This window comes from Eucyclogobius newberryi, unplaced genomic scaffold, assembly GCF_026437365.1.
Source record: "Eucyclogobius newberryi isolate DKJ021-1_F unplaced genomic scaffold, fEucNew1.0.hap1 SCAF_3, whole genome shotgun sequence".
Taxonomy (NCBI): domain Eukaryota; kingdom Metazoa; phylum Chordata; class Actinopteri; order Gobiiformes; family Gobiidae; genus Eucyclogobius; species Eucyclogobius newberryi.
The window spans coordinates 25,713,441-25,733,026 of NW_027315945.1; the positions used below are offsets into that span (position 1 = coordinate 25,713,441).

General features: G+C 40.0%; 5 protein-coding genes across 6 annotated transcripts in view; 1 reads left to right on the forward strand and 4 right to left on the reverse strand.

The window, feature by feature from the left end:
- The window catches only part of tent5ba (terminal nucleotidyltransferase 5ba), a 55,856-nt gene extending 41,830 nt beyond the window's left edge, over positions 1-14,026 (reverse strand). Inside the window, exon 1 of the mRNA XM_072461238.1 lies at positions 14,013-14,026. The gene's annotated coding sequence lies outside the window, so the exon portion shown is untranslated. The remainder of the gene's footprint in view (positions 1-14,012) is intronic.
- Positions 1,766-4,426, reverse strand: gpn2 (GPN-loop GTPase 2). The gene is made up of 5 exons (XM_072461197.1): positions 3,746-4,426; positions 3,526-3,682; positions 2,663-2,823; positions 2,406-2,536; positions 1,766-1,876 (listed from the first exon to the last, which is right to left on the reverse strand). The coding sequence occupies exons 1-5, from the start codon at positions 4,163-4,165 to the stop codon at positions 1,804-1,806; spliced, it is 942 nt and encodes a 313-aa protein (XP_072317298.1). The 5' UTR covers positions 4,166-4,426; the 3' UTR covers positions 1,766-1,803.
- gpatch3 (G patch domain containing 3) lies at positions 4,699-7,647 on the reverse strand. The gene is made up of 7 exons (XM_072461010.1): positions 7,206-7,647; positions 6,112-6,608; positions 5,635-5,809; positions 5,432-5,491; positions 5,233-5,354; positions 5,028-5,155; positions 4,699-4,948 (listed from the first exon to the last, which is right to left on the reverse strand). Exons 1-7 carry the CDS (start codon positions 7,612-7,614, stop codon positions 4,714-4,716), a joined length of 1,626 nt encoding a protein of 541 aa, XP_072317111.1. The 5' UTR covers positions 7,615-7,647; the 3' UTR covers positions 4,699-4,713.
- Positions 12,572-13,573, forward strand: nr0b2a (nuclear receptor subfamily 0, group B, member 2a). Its single transcript, XM_072460560.1, has 2 exons — positions 12,572-13,136; positions 13,215-13,573. The coding sequence occupies exons 1-2, from the start codon at positions 12,608-12,610 to the stop codon at positions 13,448-13,450; spliced, it is 765 nt and encodes a 254-aa protein (XP_072316661.1). The 5' UTR covers positions 12,572-12,607; the 3' UTR covers positions 13,451-13,573.
- A 983-nt stretch (positions 14,027-15,009) lies between the features above and the next one.
- Positions 15,010-19,463, reverse strand: kdf1a (keratinocyte differentiation factor 1a). Of its 2 annotated transcripts, none has more exons than XM_072461253.1 (4): positions 19,134-19,463; positions 17,790-18,847; positions 16,966-17,040; positions 15,010-15,509 (listed from the first exon to the last, which is right to left on the reverse strand). In XM_072461253.1, exons 2-4 carry the CDS (start codon positions 18,826-18,828, stop codon positions 15,418-15,420), a joined length of 1,206 nt encoding a protein of 401 aa, XP_072317354.1. In that variant the 5' UTR covers positions 18,829-18,847; positions 19,134-19,463; the 3' UTR covers positions 15,010-15,417. The 2 variants fall into 2 exon arrangements, with proteins under 2 accessions (XP_072317354.1, XP_072317355.1); XM_072461254.1 differs by lacking the exon at positions 19,134-19,463 and adding an exon at positions 18,928-19,008.
- Positions 19,464-19,586: the final 123 nt, after the last annotated feature.

Here is a 19,586-nt window from a genome sequence, read left to right on the forward strand (position 1 = left end):
CTATCTGTCTTTACTCTCCTCTCTGTGCCTCCCCCTCTCTCCTCTATCCGTCTTTCCTCTCTGTGCCTCCCCCTCTCTCCTCTGTCTATCTCTACTCCCCTCTCTGTGCCTCCCTCTACCCTATTTCTATCTTTACTCTGCTCTCTCTTCCTCCCCCTCTGCTCTGTCTATCTTTACTCTCCTCTCTGCTCTCTCTTCCTCCCCCTCTGCTCTGTCTATCTTTACTCTCCTCTCTGTGCCTCCCCCTCTCTCCTCTATCCGTCTTTCCTCTCTGTGCCTCCCCCTTTCTCCTGTCTCTCCTCTCTGTGCCTTCCCCTCTCTCCTCTGTCTATCTCTCCTCTCTGTGCCTCCCCTCTCCCCTAATTCTATCTTTACTCTCCTCTGCTCTCTCTTCCTCCCCCTCTCTCCTCTGTCTGTCTTTACTCTCCTCTCTGTGCCTCCCCCTCTCCCTGTATCTGCTCTGTGCGTCTGTCTCTCCTCTCCTCTCTTTCCCTCTCTGCTCTCTCTTCCTCCCCCTCTGCTCTGTCTGTCTCTCACTCCGGCAGAAGCACTCCGCTGTGGGGGGATGGGCGCAGACTCCAGCACTCTCTCACCCTGCAACACTGAACCACGCGCACACAAAACCACCCTTATCTCGAGACAGAGATGGGATTCGAGAATAGTTTAAAAGTCTTCAAACACTGCGGAACACGGCCATTCATCCAGTGCCATCATACTAATAGAATAAAGCGGGCATTTTAAGCACAATGTGTCGCAGAGCAAAAGGCGGACGGATGATAATGAGAAGTGTGTGCGCGTCAGCTTGACTTCTATACTCCAGATTCCATGCTGAATAAAGCAAGTTGTATTAATTGTTTTTAGACCAGCATAGATTGGAACATATCATTATTTGATTTCTTTAATCTCTCTGAGAATATGTTTTGAAATTCTGGTGTAGTTGGGTTGTAACCATGGATCTAGGTTGTAACCAATAGATCCATGGCTGTAGCACACAGGCACACACATACCTCTAGGGGGCATGAAGGAAAAAGACAGGAAGTAGCAGCGAGGAGGCATACTTGATCACATGTACAAACATAGGAGCACAATTTAACATTCCGGCTGACACACCCCCTAATCCTACTTCAAGAGCGCGTGCATTTCCAGGCGAGCTCCAAATGCGTGTGTAATTTCACTGCCACACACACCACAGGGTTAATGTGGTTTCTCCACATCACTGCGAGCTCTCAAAGTAGATCAAGCTTTATTCAGATCTATGAGCAATCCACACAGAGAAAGCTTTGAATTGGTGGCCTACTTTGCCTTCTATTTTTGTTTTTGTTAATTGTTGACTATTGGGTTCTTGAAAAACATAATTCACTCTGTTACAAACAAGAGGCAAAGTAGAAAATGATTCGTTGTAGCTGCTTTTTCAAAATGACACTTCCATCTAAGAGAAGAGACACGGGGCCAGTTGTGCAGAAACACAGATTTAATGTGGCTTCCTCTCCCCGCCTGACTTAATTTTTCTGCCTTGGCAACTTGCAAAAGTCGGAGCAGATTCTGTGGACGTGGGAGGAGAAATTGCTTTCATATGTGCCATCTGCTGGGCAAAAGATAAACTGAATTTGTGGGATTTGCTCTTGGTCAAAGTCATCACTGCTTAAGTGAGCTTTTCAGCCTCCTCACAATTCTGATTTACTTAACTTGACACAAACAAACTGTGCCTAGTTAATTATATTTAGTGTGAAAATCAAGCAAGATGAAGGATGCAGAATAGTCGCTGTACAAGTGCTTTAAGCATTTATTTTTCAAAATTACATTTTACAGTTCCATCATTTCTTCTTCCACACAAATTTTGCCGGTTTCAACATATCTCTCTTGCACTCCAAGTGTCCTATAGGAACAAGTGTCAAGGACAATTAATTCACCTTTCCAATCAAGCTGAATGAGTCAATAAATATGCTGCTTTAAACAAATGAGCTAAAAAGCCAATTGGTCTCCAATAGGGCTGTAAGGAACAAATTGGTCGACTAAAGGGCCATAATCGTCGATTAATGTAGAGAATTACTAGTAAATAGCATCCTCATACGTGAAAAGGCAGATTAAACTGTCCACTCACTCTTTTCTGTTGTAGACTATATTATATCATCCTTATAGTCCCATTAAAAATAATTTGTTGACTAATAAAAGCTGTGGTCAACTAAGTCACCATCAGCTGATTAAGAAATAAAGGACTAAAAAGACAACAGTCCAGATCTCCAATTAAATATTACTGTTCAAAGGAAGTTTTAAAATCCATCATTGATTTAACTGTTTTTGAGTAGTAGATTAATACCGGAAGTCCTGTAAGTGTAAATATTGAGATTACGTTCAAAACAGACAGGTCATCATAGTGAGTCACTTGAATAAATAGGAAAGGATACGAGTCAAACTGGAAGTCCGCCCCCACAGCCGCAGACATCATGGCCTGCAGATTTCTCTCCTCCAGATCACCAAAGCAGTAGCCATTGGCCTTGTCCACTGCTCGCAAAACATGTATCATGCTTTCTTTGTCCTTTAAACACAAAACAAAATAATATAATCTTATATTAAAACATTTTAATTGTGTGAGTAATTAGCAAAACTTCAGGCTTGATATTGCATTTAATATTTTCATTTCCAAATATGCCGAGTGATATACCTGTACATTAAGAGGCACAAAAGACACCAGACTGTAGTCTTGAATGACTTCTGCCAACTTTTCATTAAGACGTCGAAATTTCTTAAAAAATGGGTCTGAAGCAAGATGGTCAAGTAGATAAGACAAGTCCATAACTTCTGTATAGAAGTCAAGGTTGAATGCTGTATTAACACAATAGGAAAAAGGTTAAAAAACTACAGAAGCGCATTTTTATTAATTAAAAAAAATATCTTAATTGAGAAAAAAAAAATCTTAATTGAGATTTTTTTTTTTTTGCCGTCATCTCCCTGCTGCACCGTTCTCTCACCTGGAGAAGCCTGGCAGTGCTGTGAGGATTCTGTTCTTTGATCTCTCCAGCACCTTCAACACCATCCAGCCGCTGCTCTCGTGGGACAAGCTTGAGACAGCTGGTGTGGACTATGACCTGGCAGAGTGGATCCTGGACTACCTCACATACCAACCCCAGTTTGTGAGAGCCCGTGACTGTGTGTCTGACACTCGGACCTGCAGTGTGGGGGGCGCTCCAGGGCACCGTCCTCGTACCATTTCTCCTCACCCTCTACACTGCAGACCTCAGACATGACACGGACAGTTGGTCTGAAGTAATCCAGGATCCACTTCATCAGGTCATACTCCACACCAGCCGTCTCCAGCTTGTCCCTCAAGAGCAGCGGCTGGATGGTGTTGAAGGCGCTGGAGAGATCAAAAAACAGAATCCTCACAGCACTGCCAGGCTTCTCCCGGTAAGAGTGGTGCAGACGGCAAACTTTTTTCTTTTTTTACAAACATTATCTCGTAATAACGAGATAATTAAAAAAAAAACAAAAAAACATGTAAACAAATTAATAATAGTGCTGACTCACCAAGTTTACCATACTGCTCAATTATGTCCATTTTAGAGAGGACATTGACATGAGGGAGCTCCATGTGCAGCATGGTGGACAGAGAGGTGCAGAGCACAGAGATGAATTTGGCAGGGTCAGTGCAGTAATGAGAGTCCACAAGATGCACCGCTGTCAACTGAGCAGGAGATCAACACTTTTTAAAATAATAAAATATATGAAAATATAAAAACACACTTACCCTGAAGTTCCACTTGCCCAACTGAGAGAACATGTCTTTTACTGAATTTTGGTGGGTGTATAACTCCACTTGTCCAGGGCAGTCAAACAAAAAATAACAGTCATTGTGCTTATTGAGTTTATTTTCAAGCCAGTCCAGGTTTGCTTGTAAATATTCCATACAGTACAAGAGTCCACCATTAGGTCCGAGTTTCAAACCCTCCATGACATCATCCAGAGTCACCAGTTCAGAGACGTTCACATCACAGGTGTACGGGAGACCCTCGTTTGCAGGGTCCATGTTCACCACGACCACCTTTCGTCCCAGACCAGTCAAGAACTGCTGCATCCCGTGGCAGTAAGTGGTTTTCCCTGAGCCTGGGGGTCCAATGACCACCTGGCCAAAGCGAACGGAGGGCTTTGGCCCTCTCTGGGTGGACATCGTTTTGTTGTTGTTGGTTTTTTTTTATTTTTTTTTAGTCAATATATAGAGAACAGCAGCGTCACTTACTGAGGGGCATAACTTGGATCTATTATTTAATGTCTTGTACAAAAACAAACCCAAGTTAACTTTACATTCGACCACTTCTACAACTTCTCGTGCTTTTGTCTAAAATAGCCGTATGTCTTGTTTTGTTGATAGTATTAGTAGTGATAAATATGTTTACCTGATGCTGCCGTGGAGCACACTAGCTTAACTTGAAACGGCGATAAGCGATGCACTACCGGGTCACAAAACCAGCCCGACAAAACAAAAGCTTATCAAACTGTATAATTTACTGCATACAACCAACGTATACAGTACAACTTGTACAAATACATTCAACAAATTGAATGCTAAGGGACGAATACATTGATAAAATCGTTAGTAATAAATAGCCTAAATAAAGCTGACCAACAAAAGTGTTTGAAATAGCGTAGCCTTATGTGTGGACTTCTAAAAAAAAAATACCTTGATTTAAATAAAAGGAATAAAAACATGAATTTTATTCATTTTTGTGTTTTTGGACATAATTTACTTTTCGGATTTTCTGGTGATCTTTTAGGCCCTATGCTGCCCCCATGCTGCCAACCTCGGTATTTCATGCTGGTGGTTGGTTGCCGGCGCAACAATGTATCACCTCCATCTATGTCTTTTGGTTTGTCATATACTGTAGTTATGTGAAAGTCTGGTTTTGGTTTAGACTTTTTTGCTTGATGCAATAGCAGTTTCTCTCCATGATACCTAGAAGAAAAACAAGTCAGATTACAACACATTTTTAAATATTAAGAAATATAGCAGCCTCTAACTGCATGCTTTTTACCCAAATCCTCTTTTGCAGTTTGGATGTTGGCCCTCATTCTCTAAGGCTTCAGGAATTCCGATTTGACTGCCCCCCAACCCTTCACCGTCCTTCCAACCTTGCTTCTCCATCACACGCCGTCCAAAGCCCTGAGCACAAAAGTAATTTCATACCACCTTGTTGGTTTGTACAGCTTTAAAACTATGATCAGTTAAGTCAAATCTACCTTAGTGAACTTTTCAAATTTTCCAATAGATTGACCTTGATCAGATCCATCTTCAAGACCATCTCGCAATCTATTTTCATATCGCATCCGGACAAAGTCACGAGCATCCATGTCACCAGCATCTGTAATATCCATGTCACGTTACAAAAATGTATAAATAACGCACAAGCTGGAGATTTAATATGTGAAGATGTGATACCTTTATCGTAGTAAACACTCATATCAACATCCCAGTCATCTGCGGTTTGTTCATCAAAATCTAAGAAGCATAAACAAATACATTCAATATTTTACGTTTACAAAGTTAATTTATTTATTCCTCCGAAACAAAATAATCAAATCTAACTTCGCACAGAATTTAAAAAAAATAGGACTTGTTAATATGTATTATAACCAACATACCTCCCTCCTCTTCCTGCCAGTATTGGGCATCTGTGTAAAACACCAGTCCAGACCCCCCTTTTTCCCACTTTAACTCAATTTCTTCCTCAAACAGCCTCTCTTTGGTCCGTTCCTGGCTGGTTACGTCCTCGTGTAAAGCCTCATGACGCTCCCACTCCTCACAAAAGTCGTCGTCCTAAATGTCAGAATCAGAGTCAGTTTTATTGCCATTGTCAGTGAACAATTCACAAACTAGGAACTTACTTCGACATTAAGGTGCAACATAAAACAATGTATAATAATAAAAATAATTTAAAAAGTATAGACTATGCAAAAATAAGATAAAATAAGGGAACGCTAAATAAAATGAAGAATAAAAATAATTTAAATACAATATACATACAACTAAATCAGTGACAATGTGGTACTTATACAAGCAATTTAAACAAAATGCAAATGAATACAGATAAAAATAAATCAGAAATATTCTAAACTCACATCATCAGCATCAGACTGTAAGTCCTCATCATCTTCTTCTTCTCCTTCTCCTTCTCCTTCTCCTTCTCCTTCTTCTTTTGTTTCTGGATCTTCTATGTGTTCTGTTTGAGAGTTATCATTTGGCTTTATTCTTCCAAAAAGTAAAGGAGTAAATTTGCCGGGACCTGATATTTCATGCCCTGCTGCAGTAAAAACTGTTTCCTCTCCAGCTGGGAGAGTGCAAGTGTTGCGATATTGAAAAGGCACATTCCCATAACGGCGGTTTGAGCTGGTTTTAGGAAAAACTAGGCCCAGCTTCTTTATGAGACGTGGAGGAAGGCGACAAGATTGGATGAGTTGAAGGAACACGGTTACAGGTGTGCCTACATTTCCATTTGGCATCAAAGCTGGTGGATTTAATTCCGATAAAGTCTTCAGGTCGATCTCCGTGAACTGCTCTGACAATGATACACGGTAACGCTGTTCAGATCTCGTCTTATATGGAAATGACACTTCACCTGAAAACAGAAACCGATTTTATAGTTTGATTAAGAAGGAATAGCAGGGGTTTCAGCTCAAGAGCACAAACATTTGGACTCATCTACATCTCAAACTCAATTCCAATAGTCTACTAAAAAATACTTGATAGTTGTACCAATTTTAATGTTAAAACTATGACCAAACGGCATCTGTTGAAATCTTCAAGTCTAATGGATTACCATCCCTCACTACTGAACTAATGAACTTAAAACTTTCTGAATGAAAAAGTAATACAATTTCAGGTTGACAGTCAAATAAAAAACACTTTGCATTTATTTTTTGGGAGTATAGATTGAACTGAAATTACTAATATTTGCCGCCAACTATTATGACATTTATTAGTTCTTACGATTGATTATGTTGTTACCTGAATGACCATGATTATCAAATAAGCTTGACATCCCTCCAAGGGCACAAGCACATAGCTAACCCACCAGAACAGTCACATGCATTCTATTAAAAGTCTTGTTTGTTGGTTTGTTTGTTTGTTTTTTGCAAGCCTTATCCACCTGAACTGAATTAAACTTCGACAAAGTTAAAAATGCAACTGCTATTTAGACAAATGGTTGCGCTACCTCCGTCTTGTGAAACTTTGATCCTTTTTATAACACAACGTCTCTTCAGCCAGTTTCCTTTAGAGTTGATCCAGTGATTTCCTGAATACATCTTTATAAACCTGTCTGCGTGAAGAGCGTGGACAGAGACGACACAACAGCAGGACTTCACCGCTTTCCTCCGCTCCGGGTCTGACTTCGGGTCTTGTTCAGGTTCAGCAGCGGTGTCACGACTTGGGGCTTCGCTGTCCTCGTTTGGGGGCTTTTCAGGCTCTTTAAGAACTTCTGGACGGTGGCGAAAGTGAAAACATTTAAAAGCGCCGCTCTCTATGAACTGGCTGAAATAATTTCTCAGATCTGCGGAGCGAAACACCGGAGGAATATTACAGATCGCAAAATACACCAGAGACACAGATTCAGAATCCGCCATGTTTGTTTACGAGTAGCGAACGTGTGACGTCATATCCGGGTCAGCGTGCTATTTGGTTTATTCAACATCTTTTCTTCTTAACATGACTAAATTCTTCCAAATGAGTAGAATACTCAAAGTGCATATGACAATGTTGACTACTCACTGAACCAAATTTCAGTTAAGATAAATGCAAATGTTTCCAAAAAATATTAAAATGTTTTAGAATAGCACATTTTTTAGGTTTCTAATTTCACTTCCTGTTTGTAATTGATGACATCACAAAAGAAAATCACCCCGCAAAAACTCATCTAATGTCAAATATTTTTATTTGACGAATATAAATATATAAGAGCACCTTTAATAATGTTTTCAATTCATGATGTTATTAAATGTTTATAGAGTCAAATAAGTTGTTTTTTTTATTGTAAATTATGCATGCACTTTGACTGAGTATTCCTTCATGTCATTTTCTAGAGTTTTTTCAAAGTTTTCTCCACAAATACCAACTCGATCATTTATTTGACTCAAAACTATCATTTATATGTACATCAGGTATAAATTCTCAAAGTCAAAATGAGAAAAATCGTAAAACTTGTCATATTTATAAATTATAATTATCATATAAGGGCATGCATTGAAGAAAATCAATTTAAGTTTACTTTAAGTTAAAAAAATGAATAGGCTTACTATGTCCACAAAATTTACAGTTGAATTTACAGATGTAGTGTAGAAAGTGAATAGTGCAGTGAGAGATTGATCAAATTGTTGTTAAAGTGGCAGGTGTTTAAAAAGTGTTCATGAGAACAAGCTGTTCTTGTGGCGGGAGATTGTGGTCCGGATGGACCGTAGCCTGAGGGGAGTGACTCAAATAGACCATGTCCAGGGTGAGAAGGGTCAGCTGTGATCCGACCTGCTCGTCCCAGAGTCCTGGAGACGTACAGGTCCTGCAGAGATGGGAGTCTGCAGCCGATCACCTTCTCAGCAGAGCGCACAATGTTCTGTGGTCTCCCTGGCTGTGGCTCCAGCGTACTACACGGTGATGGAGGAGGTGAGGATGGACTCAATGATGGCCGTGTAGGCATCTTGGCTTTCCTTTAAATAATTTATTCAAAGGAAACATTTTATATTTTAAAAAAATCCTAATTTGTAACAAAGTGCAAAAAAGATGAACAGCCTGAGTCCCAAAGTCACTGGGATAGGCAACAGTCACCTGTGACCCCAAACAGGAACATGCTGTAGAAAAGGAATGAAGATTACATTTCAATTAAATTGATTTATTAATTTTATTTTATTATGCTTTTTAATTGTAGCTTAGAGGCAAGACAAAGTAGAAGTTAGGATACATTTGGTAAGTAATCAAGTTAAATAGCATAATCTATATATATATATATATATATATATATATATATATATATATATATATATATATATATATATATATATATATATATATATATATATTAACAAAAGGGAAATACAAATACAAAGCTACACCTAGATGTGAAGCTTTTTTCAAATTGGTTTTGTCTCCACTAAACTGCAGTACATAAGTATGGAAATGACATAGCTTACTTTTTGACCGCCATGCAACCCGCTGAGCCAGAGTTCATCAACCCCCTGGCTAATGCTTTCTTTGGCCTTCACCTAAGATTTTATCATTGTGTTGTGATAGTAATAGATTGTAAAGCAGGACTTGTGTCTGAACGCTGACATCACTTTACACGTCTCATAAAATATTGCAGACAGCACATTAGTCATTATTGGATTTTCATTATTAGTGTTATACTGTCATACACTGTAGGCTAAACAGAAACACACTATGGCATAAACCACAAATAGCTTATAGTTTTCGGCAAAATAATTTTAAAGGCAGCTATTCTTCGACCAAGGTGTTTCATTCAAGTTATCAACTTTGATGATATAATAATGTGATCATTTCAGATAGGGGGCTTGGGCCAATATGAATATGGCTCCACAAACGATAAACCATATTAATCATACATTCTTAGTCCTTTCATCCAAAAACAACCACATTTTTGGGGTTGAATAATAGCACCACTTTTTAAAGACACTATAAAAAACTTTTTTTTTTAATTTAAGGCGACAGAGAATATTGAACTTTGTGCCAAAAACTCTTGCATGGACAGAATGTTTTGCTGGAAGGTCTTTGCTGACAGGCAAAATGTTTCTCGAGAGACACTACTTTTCACATGAAAACAACATGCTGCTCCTACATATTTTATTTAATCCACTCATATTCATACATGTACATGGGACAATGTAACTTCAAAGGCCATTTTCTTAAAACACATTTTATCCCACAGAGACACATAAAGTAGCACCTTCACACACCAGGCTTTCCAAACTTGCACTTAACAAGATTTTGATGGAGCAAACAGAAAGATTTGTTAATATGTAACTCTTGATTCTCTTCTCTCTTGAAACTGATTTATTAGACTTTTAAGTGTGCATTTTCAGTCAGATCGAGTTTACTCAAAACACGGGCAATATGTCATAATTAATTCAAATGTTACTCAGAATACACATGGACTTGTTAAAGTGGGGCCTGGCAGCTGCATGTTCTTTATTTTATGAGCAGGTGAAGGTGAACTGTCATGTCCATCATGCTCATGACAGAGGGTTCAATGACCTCACAACCAAATCAATTGTCACCGACAGCAGTTCAAGAAAAGGGCCAAGTGATTTTTTCAGATATATTTTTATTTATCAGAATAAGAATGGCTTGGATTTGTACTACACTTTTACAAGCATAAGCAGCTTCACGGGCCGCATTAGATTTGGAAAACGACCCATATTTCAAAGTTGAGGTGGAGAGCAGGTCCAAGTATGATAGAATTTGCTGTTCAATCTTTGTTTGGTCTTTCTGGGAGACAAAAACGGAAATAAAGTTCAGTGTAAACAGTCAACCACACAGACACAATTGTGGTCAGTTAAAATAATGCAACAAGTTTGTTAATCCAATTCCTAATTTAAAAAAGAGGTTTTATAATGTGTGCATTTTCTGATTGGCTATTACTGTTTAGAGTTAAGCCTGGTGGCCATGGTTTATTGCCATTGTCAATGAACACAATTCACAACATAGGAACTTGCGTTGGTGATTCGGTGCAACATGAAACAATGAACAATGATAAAACAACATCTAAAAAAAAATTTGCACGCATTAAAGAAAAATAGGCTTACTATGTACACAAAATTTACGGTTAAATGTACAATTGTAGTGCAGAAAGTGAACAGAGCAGGTGCATTTCAGGTGCAATCCTAAAGTGACACAATGACATCATGCTTCTGCTCAGATAAGTGCTTGTCCTCCGTGTCCGTCTCTGACTGCTCCAAACTCCTATAAACACAAGTTTTATCACAGGCATTTACAACTGTCCATGTGAGTCACAGAGCTGTAGAAGCTCCTAGAGTGAGTACTGCACAAGGACCTACTCATTTTACACAACTCACATTCTTGAACCTGCCACCTGTGTCTTCACATTTAAAACAATTGAGTTAACTGTGCTGGTTCTTTGGGTTGAAGGTGGGCAATAAATCACATTGCAATATAGTTATTAGGCCTATTTAAATCAATCTAGTGTCGAAATGCACTATTTGAAATTCAAGAATATTTTAGTCTAAGATAGAAGAATGTAAGGCATGTAAGGTAATGATTGCTGATAGATTGCACATTTTGCATAATCCAAAAAATACAGGGGTGTTCAAGTAGATTTAGCTGTAAGGATAACTGTCTGAATGTAACATGTTATTTAATGTAATTGGCATGGCACTTAATCTGTAGGAGTGGTACAAAAGATGTTAAACTCATTTAATAGTGTCAACATAAAGCTTTTATCACTTGTAGACTTTCTCACGGTGGGAAGAGTTTACTTAAGTAATACACTTCAGTAAGAGTAAGGTGTCTGGAATCTATGAGAAGTATGACTTTATTTTATTTATTCTAGTGACTCAAATAAATGCAACCGAGGATTTCCAACCTGGCTCTGTGATGTAAACTTTGCAGGGAAAAACATTTTAGATATATCTTGTTTGTCAAAATAAGACAAATACGCGGTGACTGGTGCTGCCACTCATGTCTGGCCCATAATGATTTAATTACTGTCGTTAAGTTTAGTGAGTGACCTTGACTCCGCAGCACTACTGTTCACCGCTGCTTGCCCTTTCTGTGAGCTTACTAGAGTTTACAAGTGTTGGAAATTATGTATTATGTTAATATCGATACCTAAATAAATTATACAAAGGCATGAAAAATGAAATTGTTTCTGGAGACTGGAAGGAAATCCAAACAGCAATCTTTAGTTAATTTAATCAATAACAATGTAATCTTCTTATCGGTCTCAAACCTCAGTGCCTGGCACAGGACTGATAACAAACTTAAGTGAACTAATTTAGGGGACTCTTTGAACTATTGACACATAATTAATGGTAACTCCTTAAAATTACAAACAACTTCAAATAACGCACACTAAAGAGTATATTTAAATAATGTAACTTTATAATCGAACACATTTTTATAAATGAGTTTTAAACGTTCTCATAGAGTAAGACAATGTAAGACTATACTGTATTGAACAGAATATGCTACTGATTCTTTTAAAAGCCACAAATGACACACTTGAGTTTAACATGTAGGTCATTGCCCTTGGCCTTTCCAGCTTTTCAGGTGTGAGCTGACATTGTGCATGGACATGGCTAAGGTCAAGCCCTAGAGTCCTTGGTAGCTTGGTACGGCTTGGGTTAATAACACTTATGGTAGATAAGGACCCACCCTTTCGATACTAGCATTACTTCAGCCGTTTCTTTTCATTGACAAAACCTTATCTCTTTCCCATGGTTGTTCCATCAGTCACCTGGCAGAACACATGGTTGTTTTTCACTCTGGTGTATTGACAAGTCAAGGTCCAGTAGGCTGGGTGCGGGGCCTTATAAATAAAGGATACCGCTGTGACAGGACAACCACATTCACTTGACGGACCTGTATGGCGTAAAAATGAACTGCAGATGCCACAGCTCAGCCAGTTGTGAGAGACCTTCAAATCCCATTCTTTTCAATATCCTCAGCCAAATGGACCATGGCAGGCCTCATGAAAACAACTACTATTCTATAGCTCACAGATGCAACTGTGAGATGCGGCGAAGGGTTGGACTGAAGAGGCCATCTGAAGTCTACAAAGAAGCTTCTGTTGTTCTGGTAAAAACAGTTCACTTTATGAAGAATCTACCAGCATTTAACCAGCTTCCGCGAAAAGACCAGTACCTGCTGCTGAAGAACTGCTGGGTTCCTCTCTTCATTTTGGGCCTTGCCCAGGAGCATGTGGACTTTGATGTGATGGACATACCAGCCGACAGCATGCTGAAAAAGATCCTACTGAACAGACAGCAAAGCCCTGAAACAGAGAGGGAACAGCCCACCATGGCCGGGGTCAGCAAACTTAAGTCATGCTTGAAAAAGTTCTGGAACTTGGATTTGAGTCCAAAGGAATATGCATATCTTAAAGGAACTACAATATTTAATCCAGGTATGATGAAGATACATTAGACCTACATATTGTGCAATCTTATATGTGTACCTTTTCTAAAACTGTTGCATTCCACAGATGTCCCGGACCTGAAGTCAGGTTTGTTTGTTGAAGGGCTGCAGCAGGAGGCCCAGCACGCGCTGAGTGAAGTGGTGCAGGTCCTGCACACCGGGGACAGGGAGCGCTTTGCTCAGATCTTACTCACAGCCTCCACTCTACAGAGCATCACATCCAGCTTCCTCACTGAACTCTTCTTCAGGCCAGTGATCGGCCCTGCAGACATGCTGGAGCTCATGGTGGACATGCTCTTCTAGGACTTAGACTCATGGTCTTAGTGAAACCTTTTTTTATCTGAGAAATGACATTTCAACTGTAACTTGTATACTGACGTTTTTGTACCCTGAATGTGTATTTGTATGAATAAATATATTTTTGTATTTACACAGCCATTTTTTTTTTTTTCACTTGACACATTAGAAAGTACTGTACATTTTACATAAATCCACCCAAAAACTCTTATTACGGGGAATTGGGTATTATTCTCACCCTATGGGTTTTAAAAGGTCATTTGACCAATCTTCCAGTACTTCCTTTATTCAGGGCTTTGTCTCCCTCTGATGGCAACAATATTCTGTGTAAAGATACTTGATCCTAAATGTGTCAAATCAAAACAAAGCTATGAACAAGTTCAGTAAAGTGCAATAATATTCATCAGAACGCCTTACACTTGTGATGCGCTTTACAGGTTTCTCAAAGCCTCTCAAAGCGCTAAACTGTCATTATTCTTTCATCCCACACCCAGTGATAGCTACTACGGTAGCCACAGCTGCCCTGGGGCAGAAAGACGCAGGCTATGCCACTGGCCCCTCCGACCACCACCAAATCACTCACATTCACACCACTTTCATACCAATCAATGTAGGTTAAGTGTCAACAATAGAACTTGGTCAAACCAGTAATCAAACCTCTGACCTCAAGTTTGCATTTGAATGCAAAATAGAGAGCAGCTCTGTTTGATTCAGAGAAGTGTCAGTGAACTGTCCCGAGCCTGTGGTATGTCAGTTGTGAAACATTGAGCCTTAACATGACACCTCATACAGGTAAAACAGGAATGTGGGAGTGGGGGCAGAGCCAGAGGAACTGGGGTTACACAGGGAAAACACCCATGCAGCGCTTTGAGTGTCTTGAAGATGGAAAAGCACTATAAATATATATATATATATACTGTAATAATCATTATAATGACAATGCAAAGTTTGTTGACGAAGAATTTGCGTTTACAGCAAAGTTGCACAATATCTGCAGTCTTTGCTAAGATCTACATGTTAAACAGCCTGTAACAGTGGATAAACTTGTAACAATAAAGTTATGCATGATTAACTATGCGGTTTAAGTAGCCAGTCAAAGGGTGGAGATAAACACAATAAGGCATACAGTCAGTCCAAAAACATTCAGTCCAAAAACATTCAATAACCTAATCTTTTCTTCACAATAAGACAATAACATCTCTTGGATTTTATTTCCTTTTTGTCAGAACCAGCCAAACAGGTTCCTTCATGGCTGCGAGCGGAAAAAGCCTGCCTGGTGATCTCGTCTCGGGGAAATGAGCGCAAGATTAAGAAAACACATCCAGGTGTTTAGATCTAGATTTCAAAGCAATTACCACAGCACAATTATATAAAAATAAAAAAATACCTTTTATGTCAAGCATGCATGAGCTTAAAATACATATATTGAACATTTTAACAGGCTTGTTAGAAAATGTGATATGGAGGGAGTGTTATGTATTAGATGCAACCACACAGCAACATAAAACAGTTAAAAAGTCAATAACAATAATCAAAACTTTTATTTAGAAAAATATAACAAGGCCTAAAAACCCGAAGCGAAACAAAAATGAAATTCTGTACATTTAAAATATGGCTTTACCAGCACATAGTAACAACAAGGAATGTAAACGGCAATAGTCCGGATACAGTACATGAACAATGGCTTACATAAACAGTCGCTTTGACAAGAATGAGGACGGTTGTGGTCTACCATCAGTCAAATCCTCCAGTTGACCGTGACAACTATATTTATGTTGTTTCTCTAACATCGGGTGAAAACAACATGGCACAAAAATACTAAAAAACATAATTTGGCTTTTTCCTTTTAAAGTAAAACATCTTTAGCCGGTCACCTTGAGGAGTGATACAGGACCATATTGTGACAACAGTCGCTCAATAACAAAACTAGCATAGACGAACTCGGGGGAGAAAAGTGCAGCTTTCGGTAACAGTTAGATGAGAAGCAGAGGCGCCCCTGACGAGTCGGCCTCAGTGTCATTGTGGTAGCAAGGAGAGTAGGCTGTGGCAGTGCACGAGGAGAAGGCTGCAGACAAAAACAAAACATGTGATTTACAGTGTCAATGAGAAGAGCTCACAGTTGAATATAGATACTGCACTGATTGTCCTCTTTATTTCAACGTACTTAAATATCCAAAAGGTAAATTCACAAATATTGAACCCAAGTATTTATATTAGTGACTAGAACAGAAATCTGCATTTTTAGCTTCCCCCACGCCATCTATATTAAATATTATTAGCCTAAATATTGTTGTGATGTCATCTGAAACCTAGCAATACAATATTTTGACAGCGTATTTGGAATATGCAAAAAGTGCAGAAATATCACTACTATACCCTTGTTTAGAAGATGAGACAAAATATCTCTTTTTGAGGTAATTTTTTTTATCGTTTTATTTCCAAACAATGCCTCCAAAACAATAATTGTAACTTTATCCTATTTCAAGACCACAAAATGAAACACAAAAAATCTTATATTCATACCATTGTTTGGAAAATAACATTGTAAGTTCCTGATGCTTTTTGTAGCCTTTTAATAGACTTCTCATAATAGACATTATACATATTATTTGTATATAAAGAAATCTTGTGCTGTTAATGATGATTTAATTTTGAGCCTTCAACAGCAAATCAAATAGTCTTAGCATGGCATAAATTTGAAACAGAATGAGTAACAATGAGAGCAAAGCCGGGTGCAGTAGCTCTACAAGTTCCCAAGCCGTTATTTAAAAGTTATTGAAGTACAATGACATGCTCCTCATTCAAAACATGTAAGCAGACACCATCCTTTTTCACGAGCTCTCAAGAGTATAACAAAAACCAGCAGCAGCATTGGTGATCCATGTGTAATCCAAGTTTGTTTGGTCAAATTGAATAATAAACCAACGGGCCATTATATGGTGTGGATTTAATGCGATGTGATCTGCCGGTAAAGCGGGAGGTGTAGCATGACCGCGCCGCTGCAGGGGAAATTGCGGGGCACTGATAGATGGGTGTAAGGTGACAGGTGAGGGGAGGAGGGCCGCTAATGAACAAGGGAGGGGAATATGCAAAGAAAAGACAGGAATGCAGGACTTTCTCTGCAAAAGAGTGCTATGACATAGTGGAAAGCAGAGGAGGAGGTGAGAAAAAGCCTGCAGCGACAACAGCACACAAAAGACACCTGCTCACATACTGTAGATGGTATTTATACCTCAATGGCCGGGGGATATACGCAGAGGAACCCGAGAAGCCCACTCATTACTGCGTTTTGGCGCTAATCACAAACATTCAGTCCCTGTCGGGCTTTAATTGGATGTTACTTTGTTGTTCATTCACACAAATAGACAGATGCATGTTGGTCTTGACTAGCACTTTTGACAAATGTACCTTGTGTTATTTTAAATGCATATATAATAATTGCATTTTGTTTTAATTAGATGTATTCAATGGTAAATATGGGGTTGACGAGTACGTGCAATTACAGGAAAATCCCCACTCACTTTTCCCACTGCAATGCCTCATTTTCCTGGCCAGCTCATCCGACTGAGTCTCCTCCGACACTTTCACCTCTGGAACTGTGTGCAGAAGAGAAACAGATCAAGTAAAAGGACAAGATTGTATTTGAATGTGAGGCCCCGCTCCTCCTGTGTACTACGTCGCGACAAACGCAAACTTGTATCAACTTGCCTGAGCTTAACCAACTACTATTGGGTCACTTCAGGCCAAAAACGAAGAGCTGAACAAAAGATGACTCATTAGAAGATCATGTGAAGATATATTTAGCATCTTTCAGTTGAATATCAGGTCCAATTTAGGTCATGGCAGTGTTAATATCTTAGGTGTAATATGTTTGGTGATTTCCTGACCCCAAAATTGGTTCCAAAATGAGGAAACAAGGAACTTTAAAAAAAAATCAATGAAGCCCACTTATTTTTGAAAGAATGCTATGGCTTTTTAGGGGGGAAAAGGTTGGTTAATCCAGTGAACAAAGTGATACATATTGTTTTTACAGCTTATTATTGGAAATATTTAAATAGAAATACTTGGTCACCATAAAGTATGTGAACTAAACTAACATTTCCCCCTTTATTTTGATGTTAGGGAATACGCTTGATACTCAAAACTGATTTGATATCACAAAATGTTAGCACTTAGTTTATGTTGCCATGTGTTTTATACTAGTTCTGATAAGGCTCAAAATAATTCTGTTTATTTTTAAAATTATTTATATTTGCTCAAATTACTACCTATATTCAACAGTAGATTTTGTATCAATTAGAACCTGATTTTCCATACTTTTAACGATCCTCGTGTGAACACTTACAGTCGCTGCTGAAGGTGTTGGTCATGGTCTCATTGCCACTGTCTGGGAGTGTGCCATCGGGGCCCGTCCTGCCGTTGGTGCGCTGCCCTGAGGACGATGGGTGGCTTTTGTTCCTTTTGCCCTTTCGTGTGCTGATGCGAATGACACCGTGCACTAGTTTGCACTCAGCCTCCTGCGCCTCCAGATTATAGTCCTGTGCAATGCTGTAGATGAGCTCACTGATCTCATTGGTTTTGCGGGAGAATGAGGAGTCAGAGGTGCATTTGGCCAGTTGGTCAATTTGGTGCAGGGCGTACAGTTCTAGCAGCTTTTTGGTGATGAGTGAGTCTATGTCTGTGCCAGTGTCGCTTGGGTTGTCCAAGTCAAACTCATCAAAAAGGCTTGTGTTGCTCACCGGCCGCTGGCTCTCACCTTTACCAGTTGCACGGGTCCGTTTAGAGGCTGGAACAGGGTACTTAACTTTCTGCCCTGCTATGTGCACATCCGGGTAGCGGAAGCTGTCAAAAGTGGGCAATTTGGACACTTTGGGCTTGTGGTTCTCCAAAGGCTTCCCACAGGTGGGATTTGAAATAGCCACGCCATTAGGAGGGTGGGACTCAGTGTTGAGTTTAGAGTGGTCAGTAGAACTCTCGTTAACGGGCAGGCATGGCTCCCGGCTCCCATAAAAGCCACAAGTCAACACACAGCAAATGAGGGCCTTGCAGCTGCTCCAGCCCACAGAGGCGCAGGAGCCACAGGCATGTCTGCTGCTGCCTGCATTGTCTGCCGAACCAGGGATGAAGCCGATCGTTTCTGATCCTCGTGCAGTCCCATTTCGCGGATGACCACTACTGCGGTCGTATTTGCCATCATGGTGTCGGGAGTGGTCTTTGTGATGGTCATGCCGATGGTCTCCATGGGGGTCTTTAGAGGAGTCCTGGCTGCTCTCCCTTGAGAAGTTGCGAGGGTGCCGGTACTTGTCTGGCCTGGAGTTTTTGGGATGGTGAGACGACTGGGGTGCCCCTGTGTTGTGGCCTGCCTCTGAAGTGTGGCCAGGCATGGCTCAGAGTGCCTGGGACCTGCAACAGGGAGGTAAAATACAGTGTCAAGATTTGACTCAAATCGCTTATTGCAACAGAGGCCTGGATTGCAAACCCACCAGTTTAGGAGAAGCATAATCTCCTGATTTGGCCTACCTAACAAGTCCAGAAGTCAACAGATGCACTGATTTGGGTTGGATAAACATCCTTTTTAATTGTCGTGCCAACTTAAGTTTGATTTATAGGAGTTGCTCAACTATGCAAAGAAAAGGTTTTGATAAGGCCCATTAAACAATGCAGTTTTACAACCAAATTCTTAACTTACCGCATAAGAGAAACGTATGTGCCGTCTTCTTGACAAAAACGTTTCAACAAAACCACGGAAGTCTCCGAAAGAAAACTCGCCTCAACACAGCGCTTCAAACCCGAAAAGAAAACGCAGCTTGTTTAGTCCGCCCACGGTTTTTCAGGCAGGTCCTTCTACTAAAGATTAGGAGAAATCAGCGCTGACGCTCGTGCACATGATTCACTTTACCAAATTCATTCGCGTCCGTTCAGTTTGAGTTCATTCTGTGCCTCGGACAGCCAAGAGTCTCTCACAGTGTTTGGCTTTTACCTGCGGCTACAGCGAATCCCTGTTCAGGCTCCAGACTCCCACCCACAGGTGAGCGCGCAGTGACGTCACCTGCTCCAGCGTGTCCAGGCGCAGAAGAAGAGCGCGTCTACTGAAGCGAACACTCGGGACTGTTGCAAGATTTAAAAAAGACATTTAGCCTAC